Source organism: Leuciscus leuciscus (genome assembly GCF_965113295.1).
Source record: "Leuciscus leuciscus genome assembly, chromosome: 22".
In the NCBI taxonomy this organism is placed as follows: Eukaryota; Metazoa; Chordata; class Actinopteri; order Cypriniformes; family Leuciscidae; genus Leuciscus; species Leuciscus leuciscus.
In genome coordinates this window covers 17,175,822-17,198,059 of record NC_138746.1, presented here as the reverse complement: position 1 = coordinate 17,198,059, position 22,238 = coordinate 17,175,822, and the positions used below count along the sequence as shown (strand labels likewise).

Sequence of the window (22,238 nt, the reverse complement as noted above, 5' to 3'; positions counted from 1 at the left end):
TACCGTATCCATTTACATCCAGTCTTTGTGCTAAGCTAGGCTAGCGGTGGGTGTGTCAAATAACACTTACAGAACACACAGAAATGAAAAAGGTATGTATGGACTTATCTAACTCTGGGGGATACTGTGAATAAGCTAAAGTCCCAAAAAGTCGGAGTGTTCCTTTAAGGTTGATTAGCTTGTGTCAGCTACTTACATGTTCCAAACAAATTTCAGATTAAATAGCTACATTGTCAAACACACAGCCCCCATCATATATCAATATCACTTACGCCTACATCTTCGGTTGTCGCCGCCATTCCGTCCACTGTGCAGTGTTAACTGAATGACTGAACTCCGTCAGATACTTTGACTCCGTGCTTCCTGTAATGAGAGCTGTCAATCAAGGTACAAGGATGTCCCTGTGGGTGTGATTACGATGAAAGTGACCAATCATAAGAGGGTCAGTGCCCTCCTTGGTTTCCGCCCCCAAATTGTCAAAAGTCATGTAGACTCGAGGGAGCAGAAATCAGCTGAGCGAGCAGAAATCCACTGCGCGAGCAAAACAGCACTCCGCGAGCAGAAGCCCGCTGCGCGCGAGCAGGATTCCACTGTACAAGCAGAGTTAACCTATGAGAGTATGCCAGGCGCTCGCGCGCAGCTACCTGTACACCTCTCGGTTGTTGAATTTGTGCGCGAGTACTTTTATCATGCCAGCTGAAGGTTCATTTTTGCGCGTGTGAAATAACATAATGTGCTCGTGAGCATGTCTTACACGCTCATAACTTTTGACATAAAAATAACGCCATAAAGCAGAGAATCTACCATCCTCACCCAGACAGAATAGCTCTCTGGGCCTGGCCCGTGAGAGGTGGAATTTAAGTGCAGCAGGTCTGCCCCCATCAGTCGTACACACTATACAGAGTGCAAGAGCCTCTTCCACTCGCTCACTGTATAGTAATAAATGGCGAGTCTTTGAAGGATGGTGTGGACGGAGTCATATTGTCCCCTTTCAATGTTCAGTGAGGGACATATTATGTTTCCTCCAGGATCTGTTAGAAAAAGGGAAAGCTTTTTCTACGATAAAGGTATACTTAGCAGCTATATCTGCTTGTCATGTGGGTTTTGGTGACAAGACAGCAGGTCAGCACCCTTTAATAAGTCGCTTTATGAAGGGGGCACGACGTAAGAGGCCAGTGGCCAGGCGGATGGTCCCATTGTGGGATTTGTCTACGGTTTTAGAGGCCCTTTCTCAACACCCTTTTGAGCCGTTGGAAGCTATAGGGTTAAAGTTTTTCTCTCTTAAGACAGCACTACTGTTAGCGCTGGTGTCAGCTAAGAGGGTGAGTGACTTACAGGCTCTGTCGGTCAGCCCGTCTTGTCTGCAGTTTTCTCCAGGGTTTACAAGGGTTTCCTTTCGCCCTAACCCTGCTTTCGTACCTAAAGTAGTGGATGCGTCGTATAGATGTCAAACTACAGATCTTGCAGCTTTTCACCCTCCTCCGTTCTCTTCTCCGGAGGATAGGGGGTTGAATACCTTGTGTCCTGTACGGGCGCTTCGTGTGTACGTGGAAAGGACAGCAGGTTTCAGAAAAAATGACCAGCTGTTTGTGTCATGGGCTACTCCTCACAAAGGAAAGCCATTGTCATGTCAGCGACTGTCCCATTGGATTGTAGAAGCTATTTCTTTAGCATATAAATGCAGAGGTTCCCAACCTCCCGAGGGCTTAAGGGCCCATTCCACTAGGGGCATGGCTACATCATGGGCCTTACTTAGGGGCGTTTCGGTCCAAGAGATCTGTGCTGCAGCAAGCTGGGCCACGCCGCACACTTTTGTGCGATTTTATAGACTGAATGTGTCTGAGCCATCCTTAGCTCATGCGGTATTAGGAGCCAGCACGTCAGGTCCCATATGATAGGTATAGCGTACGTTGCAATCCGGGAGTGGTCTATATCTCCCATAGTGAAACACCGAGCGAAGTTAGAAAAAGAACGATGGGTTACTTAACGTAATCCCGGGTTCTTCGATAACAGAGTGAGGTGTTTCACCAACACTTCCCTCCTTGCACAGGAACGGGAAGAAATCTCTCTATAATGACTTCGTAGGGGTCGACCTGAGTAATATAGGTGGGGGCGGAGCCTGATCTCAGGTCGACCTGTCTGTCAAAGACAGACGTGGTGGCATAGGAGCTTCCGTAGTTGGTCACGCCCAAAGCGATTCCCATAGTGAAACACCTCACTCTGTTATCAAAGAACCCGGGATTACGTTAAGTAACCCATCGATATTGACATCACATCTTTGTCTGAAGTGCCCCATTTAATGGTACATTTAGCACTATGTCGCAATTATTATAATTATGAGATTCTTATTAATGCCACAATCCTAATTAAGAAATACTAGTGCTTGCTGTTGTTGTGATGCTCAGCAGCCATTTTTCTTTTGGTTGTGCATGAAAATCAATTTAGTGTAAAGGCAGTTACATGGTTACAAGGGTTAGTTACAATGAAACAAGTTGCGTCAGATCTTTTCTTCCATGTTTTAGCGTGCATCAGAGTGTAATGTCGGTTGTTGAGATATGGCCGTTGCACTCGAAAATTAATGCGAGCATGTAGAGGGGTGGGGTTTAAACTAACTAAATGAGTTATGAGTCATTATGAGGTCATTTAAAAAAAACAAAAAAAAACATGGATGAATCATTCTCAATATGATCTATGATATGCATTTACAAAATAGATTAAACAGATGTGTGAAATAATTGCAAGAAAGAAGACTAATTACAATTCAGAATTTAAAAATTACAATGACATCATGGCTGTCAGTTAAATTTTTAATTGTAAATCAGTCTAAATGCTAGTTCACTCTGCACAGACACCAACAATCACCAGATTAAAACAGTTTGTTGATACCATAAAAAAAATCATACCATACTGCCCAGACATTCCATAACCCGACAAACACAGATTGAACATATTCAGTCACTGAAAACAAATGCCAACCAACGAGCTAACACTCTGATCTGAAATCCAACAAACATGTCTGCTGGCTTTGGTTGGTGTCTGTTGGTGTAGTGTCAACCTTAAGTCAGTGGCAGATTTTTTTATTTTTTTTATTTCAAAGTCAACATAAACCAAATCTGTGAACAAAATGTCGAAAGGAATCAAAGAAGGTCAAATACCATAAAACCATTTTATTTAATCAGCAGCTGATAATACAAATAAATTATGTCAGGCTCTCACCCAAATCTATTGAAAAAGTTAGAGTCTATGTATTTTTTCTCAAGTTGAGGCTGTCTGTCCTCTAAGGCTCATCGAACAAAAAAAAAAAAAAAAAAACCTGTATGGCACAAATAAAACCAACATTATAAGTAGATGTATATAGTTATGTAATAAGTTATGTACCCCTTTTCTGTGCAACATAACTGAAGGATTCCTAATAGAATTTGGCATATTTAGGTCCGTCATGCTATCTTGAAAAAACTAAACTGCACAGAACCTTTTTCAGTAGCCAAACCATTTCTATGGTGACAGTAGAGTGATTATCATATTGGACTGGGTGGGGGAATCTGAAAATACACACTACTCTCTTAAATTATAGTTCTTAATTACTAAATTTTTATGTCAAGTTGTGGTCTTAAGTGATAATGTCATGATGGAATATGTAACTTTTTGTATGGGAATCTCTTGTCATATGGCTTTGTGTAAAGGACCAAGCTGATCACCATGCGTTCTCATCTTCCCAATTGAGGTCATCACCCCAACCTTCTGCCTCCGTCTGTCAAAACAAAACAAAAAAGTTCAGCAAACGCTTCAATGTTATTCATCGTCATACTTTAAGTTATAAAAATGCTGTGTCGCACAGCTGAACTTACTTCAGTTAAGTCAGCTGCAGCAAACTTGGCAGTAAGGCTTAATCTATCTATCGATGGGTCTGATGTTGTGTGTCCCGTGATGAGTTCACTAGCCGAGCTCTCCACAGGGAGCAGAAATGAGGAAGACAGCTTTATATCTGGGACCATGTCTGCAAAGAAGTCTAGTTCTGGATCTTTCTCTGGCTTTTTCTTAACCGCAATTGTGAACTCCTCCCCAAGACTTCCAGCTTCAGGGCTTTTGATTGTGCTTTTTGGCTTGGGCTCCGATGCCAAGCTTGTTTTGCTGGGTTTGAGGGTGTCAGTTCCCTGGTCCCAGCTGGGGTCCCATGATGAGGTATGGTTATGATCTGGAACACTTTTAACACTAGGGTTCAGTTTGAGTGCTTTTGATTGCTTTGGAGGAGATGACACACTGCTTTTTGTTGATGTCTTTGGTACAAAGACTGGTAAAGCAGTGGAAGGTGATTGTCCTGAAGTCACTTCTGAGTCCTCGAAATCATCCCAGGGTTCCTTGCTCTCATCCTCATTGTCAGCTGGCATAGCAGAGTTGCTCTGATCTGGGATGTCTGCCGACCGAATGCTGATCTGGACTGACTGGCTCTTGTCTTTCTCTGCCTCCTCTGTGTCACTCCAGTTAGGCCAGTCTTCGTCGGATCTCACCGCTCCGTTACTTTTCATGCTGTCCACAGCCTGTGTGCCAATTTTGTACCCATTCAAAGGGAATGACATCTCGCTGCTCAATGCTGGAGAGACCACTTGTTTTTAGAAGGGTTGCACATTCAAACACCAAGTAGGGACAAATACATTTAATTCAAGATAAATTTACCTTTTCTTTTCAAATGTCCAAATTATTGCTTGAGAATACGCAGTTCAGAACTATAAGTGTCAGTTGTGGCATACCTGCTCTCTCTGCAATGGTGCGCTGGGTAGTGTTTTTTTCAGTTGCTTGGAAGGAGTACATATTTTCTATAACAACCTTTTTGTCCTCTGAGCCCTTAGGGAACACATTCAGAACTTTTGGTGGTTGTGAGATATGGGGATGCAATGGCCCAACAATATGCACAGGCGATGCTGCAGAGGAAAAAGTTAGATGAGAGTATATGGTTTTTGTAACATTGAAAATGTCTTTGTCTGTTTATAATCAATCTGATTAATCAAATTTTTGGGGGTTTTTAAAGTGTGGTGCATTCAGCTCCTCTTATAGGGAAAGAAAAACAGATCATTTTGTAGAAATTGATGCTGCAGCGTCCTCCAGTGGCCTGAAAATAATGTTAGTACCATCAAAAGTGTTTCATATCGGAGCATCTTAATTTGATTTATAAATACATTAGCCATTAAGAAGACTTTTACTGGTAAATGACAATCCAGCTACAGGATACTTACTCTCAGGGGTGACCTCTGTGGACTTGGGGAAGTTTGGCGTAGTCTGTTTAAAAACTTTTGTCCTCTCCCCACCAACAACCACTTGGGCACCCAGCAACGGGACAAGCACAGCCAAGCTCTGTAGCGTCAGAGCGACGAGTGAGTCATTTGTATCCCTCATTCCCAGCAAAACCTGCATGATAAAGTGTGGGAAACAACTGAAACAATCAAAGTATAAATATCTACTTAAAAACATTATGAATTTACTAATTTTATATTTCTCTAAACAAGTATACAGTAGTACTAAGTAGTTGATACAAGTACAAACATTCTCAGTACCTGAGGAAGAATCTGTTTTTTGAGTTCTTCATGAGGAAAGAACTGCATACCCAGGTGAAAAAAAAGTGTACTTTAGTGCACTAAAAATACACTTAAGTACAAGAAAGTACATTTGTAGTACATTCATATTTTTTGTGCTAAAAACAACTGTAAAAATAATAAACTATTAATACACTAATTAAAAGTATATTTTTACTTAAGTAGTACTTAAGTGTAATTAATAAAGTATACTAAATACCATTTATATTTTAAATGTATTTTTAGTGCATAAAAAAAATATATACTTTTGAAAAAATAGACAGAAGAGTTTTTTTAGTGTATTTCTTACAAGTACATTTTTAACGCATTAAAAATAGTTCATTGTTAGTGTACTTTTACATAGCTATCAAAGTACACTAGCAATGAACTATTTTTAATGTGTTAAAATGTACTTGTAAGAAATACACTAAAAAACTCTTCTGTCTATTTTTTCAAAAGTATATATTTTTTTAATGCACTAAAAATACATTTTTAAAAAATAAGGCTTTTAGTATACTTTATTAATTACACTTAATTACTATTTAAATTAAAACATACTTTTAATTAGTTTATTTATAATGTATTATTTTTACAGTTGTTTTTAGCACAAAAAATAAGAATGTACTACAAATTACTTTCTTGTAATTAAGTGTTTTTTTAGTGCACTCAAGTACACTTTATTTTCACCTAGTGAAAATACTAAAGTAGTACTTAAGTGTAATTAAGAAAGTATACTAAATACCATTGATATTTTAAATGTATTTTTAGTGCATATAAATTTGTGTTTTGTTCATATAAGATACGTACAGTAATCTGTAGTTTAATCATTTTATTAAAGGGTTAGTTCACCCAAAAATCGAAAAGTTCTTTGTATTTAGTCACCCGCGTGTTGTTCTAAACCCTTAAGACTTCCATTAACCATCGCATCACAAAATATTATATTTATGATGGAATCTGAGCGCTGGATAAGTCTTCCATTGACTTCCAAGGAGCTTAAACTTGCTCGATCAGAAATCGTATTAAGACATTGTTTGAAATTGTCTAAGTGACTCCAGTGGCTCAACCATCCATTTATCAAGCGACGAGAATAGTTTTTTTGTGCCAAAAACAAACAAAAATAACGAATTTATTCCAATATCCATACTCGTGTTGTGCTTGAAAGTTGTTTACATAGTGTATCTGAGCGAGCTTCTGGGTTCTACGTCACCAGGCGTCACACACATGACCTGCGTTGGCCAATAGTGAGCCTGTGTGGTGACGTAGAACCCAGAAGCGCTGCGCAGATAGACTACGTAAACAACTTTCAAGCACAACACGAGTAAATGGATATTGGAATAAATTCGTTATTTTTGTTTGTTTTTGGCGCAGAAAAAGTATTCTCGATGGTTGAGCCACTGAAGTCACTTGGACTATTTTAAACAATGTCTATATGTTTTCTGATCGAGCAAGTTTAAGCCCCTTGGAAGTCAATGGAAGACTTATCCAGCGCTCAGATTACATCATAAATATAATATTTTGTTATGCAATTATAAATGGAAGCCATACGGGGTTAGAACAACACGCAGGTGAGTAAAAACTGAGATCATTTTGATTTTTGGGTGAACTCCTTTAATGCTTTTAGTTTAAGCTTGCCACTTGTGTTATTTTGTTTCCCAACAGTCTGTTTGGACTTTAATAATGTTTAAAAAAAATAAAGTGTTTTTTAAGAAAGAGATGCTTTTTGTTTGTACACATACCATTCCTCCTGTATCCTTTTAAACTATAGGTGTTTTCATTTACATGAATTACATTTACCGGTTATTTTTATCAAATGCATTACATCCAACTTTAAAATGATTATTGTATTAAACGCCTTCATCATTGGTGGACAATTTTACCATTTACATTTTAACAGTATAACTTCAGCATAAATGAGGCAGAAAATGCTACTGATAACACAGTAATAGTGTACTTGACAAAAAAAAAACCATTAACATTTAAATGTTTTATAAAAGTACTTTTGACATAGTTAAAATACATTTTTACAATAAATTAGTTTCCATAAATATAATATGATTGTATATTCTTATATTTTAAAGAATTTAAAGGTGTATTTAAAAATGTTTTAAAGATGGGTTCTATTGCTCTAAGGGGGGAAAAAATTAAAGCTGAAATAATATTTTAAAATCATGTTTAAGTTCATCTTAAGTTTGTATAAAAATAGCACAGTTGATATATTCTTATATTTTAAATAATTTATAAGTGTATTTAAAAATGTATTAAAGATTTAATCTAAAGATAAAATTAAAGCTGAAATAGTATGTTAAAAGCATATTTAAGTTCATCTTCAGTGTGTCTCAAAATAGCACAGTTGAGTACACTAAGATGATCTTAAGTTTATATTAAGAAGTACTAAAGAACAATTTTTAGTATATTAAGTACAAAATAAGTGCGTGAAAATAGAGCACTTTAAATACATTATGGAAGTGTATTAATTGCACTTAAATAAAATGTATTTTAGTGTACTTTTTTAATCTAGGAATACATTATAAGTATAATTTGTATATAATTACATATTATTATTATAATTTAAATAGTTTATTATTGTATTTAAAGATGGTTTCAATTATACTAAAACTGGTAACGAAATACATTTGTTGAAAATATGAAATAGTATATTAAAAATACACTTTAGTTTATCTTCAGTGTGTCTCAAAAAAGCACAATTGAGTACACTAAGATGATCTTAAGTTTATATTAAGCAGTACTAAAGGTAAGCTTTTAGTATATTAAGTGCAAAATAAGTGTGTCGAAAATAGAGCACTTTAAGTACATTATGGAAGTGTATTATGGAAGTGTACTAAAATGTATTTTAGTGCACTTTTTTTAATCTAGGAATACATTCTAAGTATAATTTGTATATAATTTAATATTATTATTATTATCATTTAAATAGTTTATTATTGTATTTAAAGATGATTTCAATTATACTTAAAGTGGTAACAAAATACATTTAAAAAAAATATGAAATAGTATATTAAAAATACACTTAAATTCATCTTCAGTGTGTCTCAAAAAAGCACAATTGAGTACACTAAGATGATTTTAAGTTTATATTAAGCAGTACTAAAGATAAGCTTTTAGTATATTAAGTGCAAAATAAGTGTGTCGAAAATAGAGCACTTTCAGTACATTATGAAAGTGTATTATGGAAGTGTACTAAGTGCACTTAAATAAAATGTATTTTAGTGCACTTTTTTTTCACCTGGGTAGATGTGAATGTGGGAGAGAAGCACAATCCTGACGTGTTCTTCATTCATCCTATAGAGCTTGAGGAGCTGAGGAACCACGTATCTCCGATACATAGACAAAGACAGAAGACACTCATCTCCAGCGCTCACACTCGAGTCTGTACATCAGAAAACAGATCACCACTGAGACTAATGAAGAGTACAAATAAGCATCTCCTAAAAGTTTACTGACTGGTTTTACCTTGCTTAGGCCGTAGGAGGTGAGGAAGAAAGCTTTTCACAGCCATGGGCTCAGCAAACACTAAAGAATTGAGCAGTTTAGGAGCCAGACGTGTAGCAATTAACATCTCTGGGAGGTTCTGAACTCGGTCCAAGAGAAACCTGCAGAAACACACAGTTATTTAAGCGCAACATCTAATAAACATCCTTCTAATAAAATCATGTATTTGAGAGGGAAGCTTACTTGAAGAATTCATTCTTCTCCTCCTCATTTTTCAGGGTTAAACTCTTCAGAAAATTCATGATATCTAAGAAGTCATTTCTATAAGAGATAGGTTATGCATTTAAATCATTTCATTATCTTAATAATCATTATATTTAAATTTAGGGAAATTAACTTTTTATAGGCAAACTAAATTATATTTATCGGATCAAAAATACTGCAAAAACAGTCAAATAGTGAAATATTACTACAACTTAAAGTATAATTTATTCCTGTTATGGCAAAGCTGAATTTTCAGCTAAAATTAGTTACTTTCAAAAGACACTTTATGTCACGAATAGACTTAATTTAAATAGAGTAGTTTTCAAAAGCGAACCTGAAGAAAGTGTGAGTCAGCAGAATGCTGAGTGATGGGCGAGACATGGGGTCAGGGGTCAACAGGCTGGCCTGCAGCATGTTCTTTAGACTCTCCAACAAATCATCTGAGACTGAGACAGAAAGTTTGGGTGGAGGACCACATGGAGGTTACAAAAATGGGGAGCAAACATGGAAAAATAAATAAAAACACGTAAGAAAGAGGGAATGGAAAAACTATTTAGTGGGTGAGACTCACAAAAACAAAAAAAAAGGAAAAAAGATAGCACAGACAGACATATGTTTTCAGTGAGCCTCTGCTCCAAAAATCAGCATAGAAGCCAAAATGTTGCATCACTATTACATTGCTCATGTGGATCATTTTGTTCTTTGAACATGACAACATTATAACCCGCTCTGAATGGAAAACCTGTCTTTAAAGAGCCTCTGACGTGTAAAATCGTTTTGATCGCAGTTGTCAGTCCATTAACAAATATGTCACAATGTCTGAGCAGTAAGGGCTTAGCAACTGCCACAACAGGATGAATCCTAGACACACCGAGCCCGCTTTACATGTGTCTGCTGAATTAAGAGCGTTACTAACCGTGTCCCGTCAGGAGTGGAAGAAAAGCCTCCACCATCACCCCGAATGAAAAAGCGTCTCGGGAGTGGGCATGCTTGTCGGGAAGAATTTTGAATCCTTCAAGCTAAAAAAAACAAAAAACATTATTATATTACTTAGTCAGAATGATCAGGGCTGTCATCGTCAGCCTGTAATTTGTCCCAGGCCTTGTGAATTCCAGCAACAAATATGATTATGATGAAAATGTTGTCTTCTCTGCTTAACAAGGATAGATTTATTTGATTAAAAATACAGTTTATACATTCATATTATGAAATATTATTACAATTTAAAATAACTGTTTTCTATTTTGATATATTTTAAAATGTAAATAATTCCTGTGATGCCAAAGCTAAATCAGCAGTCGTTACTCCAGTCTTCAGTGTCACATGATCCTTCAGAAATCTTTCTAATTTACTGATTTGGATTTTCTTATTATTATCAATGTGGAATACAGTTGTGCTACATTGTATTTGTACTAGTACATTGTTACAAGTTCAAAAGAACAGTATTTATCTGAAATAGAAATATTTTGTAAAATTACATAACATATTACTGACCCCAAACTTTTGAATGGTGGTATATATGGTACCTACCATTTCCTCAGGAGGAATGGCACCATTTTCCCTTACATTCTGGATACTTCTGAGAAACTGGAGAGGAAGTCACACATACAAAGGGAGTAATCAACTTTATAATATAATATCTATCATATAAATCTATATATTATTATAACTTAATATTTTGGAATTAAAAATATTTAACTATTTTTAACAAAGCCATGACATTAAAAATCTTTTGAAACAAAAGAGACATTGAGACCCAGGGGGTACACTATGTAAGCGTTTTGTTTAAAATTAACAAAATTTAAGTCAATACACCATGAATCCTTTTTCTAAAACATGTTTTTGTCTTACCCTGATTCACTATGGTAAGCCTGTTATATGTGTTTTTTTCTAATTTAAAAATTGTTACTCGTGTCACTCTCCCATGTGTAACTCGTCATATCAGTAAATAGAGAAAAGTTGCTCTAGCTACTTTGACCCATGTGGAAGTGGCATAGGTTAGTTGTCACAACGAGCGAGAAAGGATGACATGGAGCACACTAAATCTCGAACCTCAGGGGAATTTTTTTCACAATGTTCAAACAGAGATCACTGACACAACTAAGCAAAATAGCATGTATTTTACAAGAGGTTCTGACAAAATGTTAATTGCAGTCTATTTAAAATGTTTTATTTTAGTTTGAATGAATGATTCAATGACTCGCTCATAAATACTTCACTTGTTTCATTACTGGATTATTATGGTTGTTGTTTTTTACCGCGAGAGGGCCAAAAGTTACATTGTGTACCTTTATAAGGCATAAACTAGTAACGATGTCACCTCGGGTGTTGCCTCTGAAAACTTGCAGACGGTTTCCATCCCCCCAAGCTTCCAATGGCCATCTTCACTGACAAACACTGAGGATATGCACACATTGTTGTGACTTGATTTGCCCCAAGAGACAAAAAGGAATGATTTAGCTAGAACAATGAGTGTACATGTGACCCTGGACCACAAAACCAGTCACAAGTCGCACGGGCAATAGCCAACAATACATTGTATGGATCAAAATGATCGATTTTTCATTTATGCCAAAAATCATTAGGATATTAAGTAAAGATCATGTTCCATGAAGATATTTTGAAAATTTCCTACCGTAAATATTTTAAACTTTTATTTTTGTGAGTGAATGCAGCACAATCACGAACATAAATGGACAACTTTAAAGACGATTTTCTCAATGTTTCGATTTTTCTGCACCCTCAGATTCCAGATTTTCAAATTACTGTATCTCGGCCAAATATTGTCCCATCCTAACTAACAAACCATACATCAATGGACAGCTTATTTATTCAGCTTTCATGTGGTGTATAAATCTCAATTTCAAAAAAATGTACCCTTGTGACTGGTTTTGTGGTCCAGGGTCACATATTATGTCATAGCTCAACTAAAAAACCCAACATGAATTAAATGTAAATGGACTCTTACCCTGTCATGTAGAAAAACTAGCGCTTGCAGCAGGTCATAGAGGCCTGCGCAGATCTCCTCTGGAGTAAGATTGTCAAGCAGCCGTTTTAATGGTTCAACTGGCTCTGTCACTAAATGTATACCGTGACCCTGCACTGAGCATGACAGGAAGCGAAGAAGACATGGATGCATTAATGTCTTCAAGTGCTGCAAAGGAAGATGTATTATCTCAGGTTAATTCATTTCAGTGTACATGACATGTCCGGAACTGAAATAGCTGAGTGATTTAGAGGTAGGCTGAAAAAAACATATATATACATACATACACATATATTGAGTTATTAATCATTTATAATATAATAATTAACTGTTTATTATTTATATATTAAAATTTGACTACTAATTCCCATAGTTCAATTCAATTTATATTTCATAGTTTTGATGACTTCCATTATTCTACAATGTGGAAAATACTAATAATAAAGTGTTTAAAAAGCAGATGTGCCCAAACTTTTGACAGATAATGCAGGTTATTGGTGAGGTTACTTGTTAGCTGTTCACTTATACCTTGGCAGCTTTATTGACTTTATCTTCATTGTCTTGCTTATGCACAAAGACGGAGGCAGGCTTGCCATCCTGGAGGAGGGCGGAGTACATGGTAAGACCAGAGGGCAGCGTCATCAGCGGCTCTTCCAGCACACAGCTTGGCAGGGCACTGCTCTCAGCACCCATCCTTATACTGAGAGGGTCTGCCTATCTCACTGTCAGGGAAAAAACATAATGAATACCTGTACTACAAAAGACAAAATGTCTCCTTCGTATGTATGTCTGATGACAATGTCCTAATTGAAACACCACTGAAACAGGCTACAGTAGTGACTGACGTGGAATAAAGAGTATGCAACATGTCAAAAAGTAGCAGAATGTTTGTTACAATACTTATTCAAAGCTCTTACCTGTCTTTCAAGGACAATCTGGAAATAACATTTAGACTAAGTGATCTAGAGTAATGATTGGCATAAGGCAAGTTTTACGAACAACATGTCATGTCAAGAATTCAATGCAGAGCATTTTTACTGCATCAACACTGACAGAATCACACTGGACAAGCTCTTAACGTCACATATTAGATTCGGTTCGCATTTTAATTGTCACTCGGTATTCAGGAGAAGTGTGCCACCATCTTGTAGCAGAACTTCACCTGCTGTTAGCATCCCATTGACTCCCATTCATTTTGGCGTCACTTTGACAGCGAATAACTTTACATCTGAGGCGTTTGAAGACTCCATTTGTCCATTATTTATTTCTAAAGAAACACGACAATGTATAAAATGCTCCATTACCTTGTAGCTTACGTTATGGCCCCGTAAAAACAGTTTTTGTAAAAGTAGGCTAACGATTGCGTCATAACCACGCGACTCTCTGTCGCACAGTAGAGAGATTACCGTATTGACGGGAGGAGAAGCTCGCGGGCAATCGGGGAGACGTGGAGGCAAAATGACAAAATAATTCATCAGAATACCTAGCAAAAGTTTCTCCTGCTCCTAGCTCATGGACACCTCCTACTCACGATCTCCGTCTCTGCAATATTCGGAAGGGAATGATTCAGATTTCTCATGCAACAGCCACTAGAGGACAGACGGGTTGCCCACGTCACATCTACGTCGTCAAGCTCAGTTTGAGTCTGCGCGTCAGGAACGGAAGTCCTAAAAAATCGCTGAAAATGGGCTTGCCTCAATTGAGTTCCACTTCCAATGAGATGACTCCATTTCGGGTCACACACGGAGGGGCGTTGAGCGCAAAACTCAGTCAGAGGAGCACAACACAACACACACTTCCTTGCAGTCGTCGAATAGTTTGTTAACTTTAAGCCCTACATCCATCAAGGTATCGTCGTGCACAAACAGATTCAATGGCACTACGTTCAGCTCGTGATTCTCAAATATTTATAATTGGATGCGGCATCTCGGGAATTGGTGCTGCTCAGAAACTACTAAAACACGGTTTTCATAATGTTCACATCATAGAAGCAACTGCAAGAAGCGGTGGGAGAATACGAACGGGTAAACTGGGTATGTACAGTATTATGCTTTCAAATTTGAGAAAATGATTTTTCTGCAATCACTGTTGAGGACATTTTGCTTTTTGTAATTTGTCATCATCCTATATAGGATGACTCTCTTATCTACCGTCTCTTATAATTTCTTGACACATGTACAGGAAACTGGGTTAGCATATTTTATTTATTAAACTTAGAATCTAATGATGTATAATTAATACGATATTTAGTCTTCACTATTCTGCAATTATGTATTTTGAAACTAACATGGAGCCACTGGATTCGTGGGAAAAAATATTTGTGTACTGTCTGTACAGTGAAGTCCATACAGTACACAAATATTTTTTTTAATGCAGGTATTTGCAAAATCTCACCTGTAGTAAGTCAGTGTCTTCGCTTTCGCTTCGTTCGCTAGTTGAGTAAAGTTAGAAATATATTCACAAGAATACCTGCTTCACTTTACATACAGTACACAAATATTTTTAGAATCAAATTACATTAATTCACCAAAGGGATTATTTTACTATCCAAAGGCTGGAGAATGTTATAGTGACCAGACTGACTTACTACAGGTGAAATTTTGACAACACATCCCTTACTGTACGTACAATAATCAAATATGTTCACTTGCTGTAATTCACCTAAAGTGTTTTTCGTGTTCCAAAGGTTGTAGTACTTTCCTAGTGAACAGACTGACTTACTACAGGTTAAATATTGCCAATACCTGCCTTACTGTAAATACAGTACATACATATTTTTATGAAAAAAATACTTTAATTCACCTTAAGTGTTTTTTTCATGTTCCAAATGTTATAGTATGTTCCTAGTGATCACTCTACTCAATTCATTTTGATAAATGTATTAGGTAAAAGTAGGTATTAGAACTGCTGTCCCTAGTACTACAAAACTTTTCGTTCATTGATTAAAAAACTGTAAAGATTTTAGCTTAATCATATTTTCAACGTTATAAATAAGCAACACCCTTATTGTAGTGATTCAAGTTAAGTTTTTGTCATGAAGTCCTGAAGGAGTGGATTCTGGAATCCACAGCTGCTTCAATGTATATCTAATGAGTGATTATAATCAAGGTATTAATCAATATTTTTCCTTTCTAAATATCAAATAAGTTGAATGACTTCTCTAGGCTTATGAGATTTTACTTTGTTATATAAATTACCAGTGTGATTATCGAAAATGTTATTTCATGTATTCTCTAATGTCTGTATTTGATATCTGAGAGGTGACTGAAGGGTCTGGCCCATGCCAGGAATGCAGTAACAGTGCTCGCTGCTCATTTAGCCCGGCTTCCAGAAATGAAGTGTGGACTTTTTAAACGTGTCACTACATCCATCTGCTTTTCTAGGGTACCCTGACAGCTATGGTCACAGTGGTCATTGAAATCTATAATTTGAGTGACCATTTCTTTGTTAAAGTCTTTACTTTACAGTTAGATTTAAAGTGTCCTCTCCTTGAGAAAAATAACATTTTATCTTGATGTTTTGAGAAGACTCTCCTGTTTATCTTTAAAGGGTTAGTTCACCCAAAAATGAAAATTATGTCATTAATGACTCACCCTCATGTCGTTCCAAGCCCGTAAGACCTCCGTTCATCTTCGGAACACAGTTTAAGATATTTTAGATTTAGTCCGAGAGCTTTCTGTCCCTCCATTGAAAATGTATGTACGGTATACTGTCCATGTCCAGAAAGGTAATAAAAACATCATCAAAGTAGTCCATGTGACATCAGTGGGTTAGTTAGAAGTTTTTGAAGCATCGAAAATACTTTTTGTGCGCAAGAAAAACTAAAAAACCCGACTTTATTCCACTATTCATTTCCTTCTCTCTGGGCCTCGAGTTAGTTCACGTAGTGTAACAGCGTAGCGCTTCTGGGTTGTACGTCACACGCATCACACACATGACCAGCGTCGGCCAATAGTGAGCTTACGTGTGACGTATAACACAGAAGCGCTACGCTGTTATACAGTATACCGTACATACATTTTCAATGGAGGGACAGAAAGCTCTCGGACTAAATCTAAAATATCTTAAACTGTGTTCCGAAGATGAACGGAGGTCTTACGGGCTTGGAACGACATGAGGGTGAGTTATTAATGACATAATTTTCATTTTTGGGTGAACTAACCCTTTAAAGCCTGGCCAAATCCAACCTTGAAGAAGCTGTGTGTCTGTGTGTGTGTTAATATTCTTGGTTACAGGTTGAGTTATTGTTTTTCTGGACATGCTGGCGCCCAGCAACCCAGATCTGCGACCTGGAAGGTCACGACGTGCCTAAATTCAGGGTCCGAGTGTCAGCTGCATAATCGATGGTGATATGCTTCAGTCTATCTGTTTATGTGTGGAAAATGTGTGTTTATCTATTTATTAGCCAATCAGAATCATTCAACCTGAAGCAAGGACATGGCTTAGACCTTTGTGAAGGGTAGAAGTGCTGTGATCTTTGTAAGCGGGGCGGCCTATGAACTCCTTGTGAGTCTTGAAGCCGACTTCTGCCTGATGAAACTGCAAACTATCTTCAGTAAAATATTATAATTCTGACTCTTCTCTTAAATTGACTGCACTTCTAACTCCTGGTCTTAATTAATCATATCTGGTCCTTGGGTCTTTAACTGTAAGTCCCAAAATACAGGTATACAGTGGTAATCTATATTGCAACAAGGATGATAAAGCAGATGTTTCTGCAGATATTCTTTAATGACACAAAGTTTAGCCAACTTATCAAGTATTCTCAATGTAAGACATTACAATTTTAAAAGTGGTCTTTGGTTCCACTGGTTTACACAGTGAGCACAACCATTGGGCTTCTTTTCCAGGTAGCTTGTCTAGTGATAGTCCAATGCTGGTATGGTACCATCTTTTGCACTGTTCACATTGGTAAACATGACAACGACTAATTATGTAATAAACCAGTGGTTCCCAAAACCTGTCCTGGAGTACCCCCAACACTGCACGTTTTCTTTGTCTCCCTAATCAAACACACCTGATTCAACTCAACAGCTCATTAACCCATGTGACGTACTAAAGCAGCCTAGGGGAATATACAGCAAATATCAAACCTAAAACTAAATATACCCCGCTTGGCAACTTTACTTTTTAGGAAGACTTGACTGTGACATGGCGCTGTCCATGTATGTGGTTCTGAAGGTCCTACATGATCCTACCTGCACCTTAAAGTTTCAATAACTTTCAATAACTTTTAAGTGGTTACCCAAGTTAAACACTTGAATGTTTTAAGCACTCTCCAAAGAACACACTACACCATGGGGATTGGCATATTTATTGTATTTAGTTGACTGTGAAATGCAGCAATATATAAACCTCAAAAATCTTATATGGTGGAACAATTTCTCCAAAACTTGTTAAAAGTGCACTGTTGCTGCAGTACGTGAAGTGTGCTAGTTGAGTAAAGTTGGCAATAAATTCACAGATTCGAACTTCATGGATCAATAACTCGTGAGCTAAACATTGTTATTACACAGATAACATTGTTTTAATAATGTTTAATAATTTTCCTCGAAACAAGCTTTCCTTCGGAGTAGACAAAACACATTGATCTCTATATGCGCAAGCGGCTGAGAGACAGATCTGAAGGGACCAGTCAGTAACAGTCAAAAACACACACTATAGTGTCACCAAATTCAGTTCACACATAACTGCTGTCCTGATGGTTATACTACAACACTTATTTTGGGAAAAATTGTCTTTTTGCATTATTTTTATGATTTGTTATTATGAAAAATATTCAAAAACTTCACTGTAATTCTCTGTATTGTTGCCACATTCAGATCACACATTGTTATACAATTATACAATTGTATTGCATTTATCCAAAACAAAGTGTTGTTATATAACCAGCAGGACAGCAGTGATGTGTGATCTGAATTTGGCAACAATACAGAGAATTACAGTGAAGTTTTTGAATATTTTGTAGTAACACTTTTCGGGTTTTTCAGACGGTCTCTTCGGATCTGTCTCTCAGCCGTCTGCGCATAGATATCAATGTAGTTTGTCCACTGCGAAGGAAAGCTCGTTTTGAGGAAAATTAGGTTGTAACTGCTTGTGTATATTACTATGATTTGAAAAGAGGTGTTATTTGTGTAGTAACAATGTTTAGTTCACAAGTTATTGAACGCGTAAGTCCGAATGTGCGAATATAAAACCAACTTTACCTAAGTTGCAAACCTTGGTACGTTGACCTTAAATCTAGTTTTTCAAATAGCCGTTAATAAGTAAACCCAATAAAACCACACTGGAAATGAATACTCTCAGGCAAGGGTCAATTATATAATAAAGTACATTTTAACTGAAAGGTTGAATTGTGTTCTGAAAACAAATGTTTTTTTTGTTTTTCTTCTCTAAATGTTTGGGGCAAGTTGTTACACGTGTTGTAAATGTTACAAATTGACACAATTTAATAACTACAATATTTCTTGGCCACAAATTAAAAAAAACTTTACCTTTAATGTTTTTGCTTGTTTCATGTGTTGTTTTATATTATAATTGTTTTAATGTTTACATTATGCTGAAAAGACGGGCAGGTTTCATTGTGAAAACTTTTTCTATAAAATGTGACACAATGTCTCACTATTGAGGCACAAAAGAGGTGTATTCAATTCAGTAGATTTTTTGTTGCCAAGACAAAGTAAATGAGTAAATGTACCCTGAGAAAAATCGCCATTATGCAGATCACATTTATTTTTATCACATTTATTTCTTTTGTTCAAGGTGATAACATTGTAGAGATTGGCGCCAACTGGATCCATGGCCCATCGAAGGAAAACCCAGTGTTTCGTTTGGCATGTGACTACCAGCTCCTTGACAAAGAATCAATGTCTGAAGAAAACCAGGCCATTGACATTGGTGGCCATCCATTGTTTGTTCCCAACTGGTTTACCAGTTCAGGTCGGAAACTGGGGCCTGAGACGATGGGGCCAGTGGTGGAGTTTTTCATGAACCTACTGGAAAGGAGCCAGCAGTTCCATGACAGTGGTGGAGAACCTCTGCCGAGTGTTGGGGAGTTTGTGAAGGCAGAGGCTGAACGGCTGGCCCCGGAGGAGTGGAAGGAGGACCAGGGTAACACTGCGATAAGAATGGCCATGATAAGCACACTGCTCAAGCTGGAGTGCTGTGTCAGTGGAACACACACAATGGATGATGTTGGCTTGGGAGCCTTTGGCATGTATAAGACTCTTCCAGGACTGGACTGCACTTTCCCAGAGTAAGTGATCAGAATCTCAGAGCCTTGTACATTTTTTAATCAAGTGTCTCAATTATCCAATTGCAACAATTTTTTCTTAAATCGTTTAAAGTTTTCTAAATGTGTTCATGCACACTTTTTCCACCTAGAGGTTATGAAGGTTTAATTGATAACATGATGAAGGAACTTCCCAATGACATAGTCTTGTACAACAAGCCAGTGAAGTGCATTCACTGGAACTACACCAAGAATGGACCAGACACTAAAGGAATGCTGTTCCCCATTATGATTGAATGTGTTAATGGAGAGACATTTGCAGCAGACCATGTAATTGTCACCATCCCACTGGGTACGTGCAATACATTCAGCTTCAGCATGACTTGCTGGTATAGTTAAAGTGTTAGTTAACCCAAAAATGAAAATTATCCAATAATTTACTCACCCTCAAGCCATCCTAGGTGTTTATGAATTTCTTCTTTCAGCCAAACACAATTGAAATTATAAAAAAAAAATATATCCTGGCTCTTCCAATGGCGTCCGGTAACGGCTGTATGCGAGTCTAGTTCTGGCGGAAGAGTGACCTCTGACCCGACGCATGACGTATTGACGAACGCAGTACGTCGTGTACGGCTGGTACCGGAAGCCAATGATTATAGTTTATTAAGCTATAAATATGGATGTTTTTCTTACAAAAATGAATCGCTTCACTTCAGAAGGCCTTTATTAACCCCTTGGAGCTATTTTATGATGGGCTCCCAAATCTAAGTTACCATATTATAAAGCTTGGAAGAGCTGGGATATTTTGTGTCATTTACACCTAGGATGGCTTGAGGGTGAGTAAATTATGGGATTTTTGGGTGAACTAACCCTTTAACAAGTTGCATCTAACACTCATTTGTATTCTACTAAAATAGCATAATTTATTCGTTTTAATCTAAAATGCTTTTGAAAGTAATCCAATGAGAACAAATAAAAAGTACTGCCCTTATTTTTGTGTGATTTACAAAGTCAGATTATTGGTTCTCTTATTTTCACTGTCACTTGAAAACATTGTTTTAATATAAATCAAGTTTTATTCTTTATATTATATGATTTTAATTTTATTCTGAATAAAAATAAATAATTTTCATAATGTTTATAAATTCTTATAACTTTCTGCAAGGCCTATAACTCATCTGATGTGCTGTTCCGTTACAGGATACCTGAAGAAGCACCAGAACACTTTTTTAAGCCCTTCTCTTCCACTGCACAAATTGCATTCCATCCAGAGAATGGGCTTTGGGACCAACAACAAGATCTTTCTTGAGTTTGAGCAACCTTTCTGGGATGAAGACTGTGAGTTGATCTATCTCGTATGGGAGGACGAGACCCATCTTGCTGATGTTGTTTCAGATGTAAAGATGTCCTGGATTAGAAAATTGAGTGGGTTCACTGTGCTGAAGCCCACAGAGAGGTAAACATTATCTTGGAATTTGCTTCTATACTGCCATTTAAACCATTATGAAAATAATTTTCTGATGTTGCATTGTGCAGATATGGACACGTGATCTGTGGATGGATTGCAGGGCAGGAATCTGAGTACATGGAAACTCTGTCTGAATTTGAAGTGCTGCACAGTGTCACACAGCTCCTTCGCTTATTTACTGGTAAACAATTTTATTATTTTTTACAGGTTGATAGGATATCGTTTGATGAGACCACATGCAAAATGTTGAATAAAAAATAAAATGTAATACTTGTAAATTTACTGATTTTTAAAAAGAAAATAAGTACATTTGTGACATTTAACTACATTAAAATAACTATAAATACAAAAACCAGCTTAAGTCTTTTATAACACTTTTCAGGAAATCCAACTATTACACCAAGGAAGCTTTTAAGATCTCAGTGGTTCCATGAGCCCTATTCCTGTGGATCTTACACCTATGCGGCCAAAGGTTGCTCAGAATATGACATAGATAACCTTGCTGAACCCTTGCCGCTGAAAGGCTCAAATTCTAAGGTTTGTCAATGTTTAGCCAAACAGCTATACTTCATTCTTCTGAGTTATATGCTGTAGGCAGATTTTTTTCCTTTACTCTTAAACTTAATTGATAATATCTTATAACATGAATGACACTTTGTTTTTGCAGCCTTTGCAGGTGTTATTTGCAGGAGAAGCCACACAAAGGTCTTTCTTCTCTACAGTGCATGGAGCGCTGCTAAGTGGCTGGAGAGAAGCAGAACGTCTTATATCTCACTACACTCCTGCCTCTGGGTCATTCTCATCTAAACTGTGAAAACTCCTCGAGTTCTGAATAGCTGGAAGGATTGACACAAGTCATTTTCATTAAAACCAAGGGATTATGTGCCTTAAATAGGGAATAGAAGGAAAATGAACGTAATTGATTTAACTGAATTATTTAAAGCATCATGAATGCACTGCATGACACATGTTAAGATTTTGTCAGCTCGTTCAACAAATGATGATTTGTGTGTCAAAATTACAAATAATTTCTCTCGGAATTCCTTTACTTTGCACAAAATGTTAATTGTTTTTTGTGATCTGAAAATATTTTTTATATTAAACAAATGTTCTAATACTTCACGAAGCGTGTGTTTGTTTTGTGTTTCATAGTTTAAAAAATAACGAGGTTAAAAACAAACTAAGCTTACCTGGTTAAATTTCCCATAGAAATGGTGCTATGGTCATGTTTATACTAATGTAACATCATCAAAATTGTTCAGATCATATCTG

At 36.8% G+C, this 22,238-nt stretch overlaps 2 protein-coding genes across 3 annotated transcripts; one reads left to right on the top strand and one right to left on the bottom strand.

Annotated features, from left to right (window-relative positions):
- Positions 1–3,147: 3,147 nt before the first annotated feature.
- LOC309486308 (protein-associating with the carboxyl-terminal domain of ezrin-like) lies at positions 3,148–13,796 on the bottom strand. Its single transcript, XM_082153552.1, has 14 exons — positions 12,796–13,796; positions 12,250–12,435; positions 11,602–11,715; positions 10,812–10,868; positions 10,198–10,300; positions 9,616–9,727; positions 9,261–9,338; positions 9,039–9,178; positions 8,801–8,955; positions 5,550–5,591; positions 5,232–5,403; positions 4,749–4,919; positions 3,849–4,591; positions 3,148–3,751 (listed from the first exon to the last, which is right to left on the bottom strand). Exons 1-14 carry the CDS (start codon positions 12,958–12,960, stop codon positions 3,695–3,697), a joined length of 2,295 nt encoding a protein of 764 aa, XP_082009678.1. The 5' UTR covers positions 12,961–13,796; the 3' UTR covers positions 3,148–3,694.
- A 198-nt stretch (positions 13,797–13,994) lies between these two features.
- On the top strand, positions 13,995–22,088 carry paox (polyamine oxidase). Of its 2 annotated transcripts, none has more exons than XM_082153209.1 (7): positions 13,995–14,300; positions 19,030–19,522; positions 19,651–19,850; positions 20,699–20,954; positions 21,035–21,147; positions 21,349–21,503; positions 21,634–22,088. In XM_082153209.1, the coding sequence occupies exons 1-7, from the start codon at positions 14,141–14,143 to the stop codon at positions 21,778–21,780; spliced, it is 1,524 nt and encodes a 507-aa protein (XP_082009335.1). In that variant the 5' UTR covers positions 13,995–14,140; the 3' UTR covers positions 21,781–22,088. The 2 variants fall into 2 exon arrangements, with proteins under 2 accessions (XP_082009335.1, XP_082009336.1); XM_082153210.1 differs by lacking the exon at positions 13,995–14,300 and adding an exon at positions 14,309–16,613.
- The last annotated feature ends 150 nt before the right edge of the window (positions 22,089–22,238 follow it).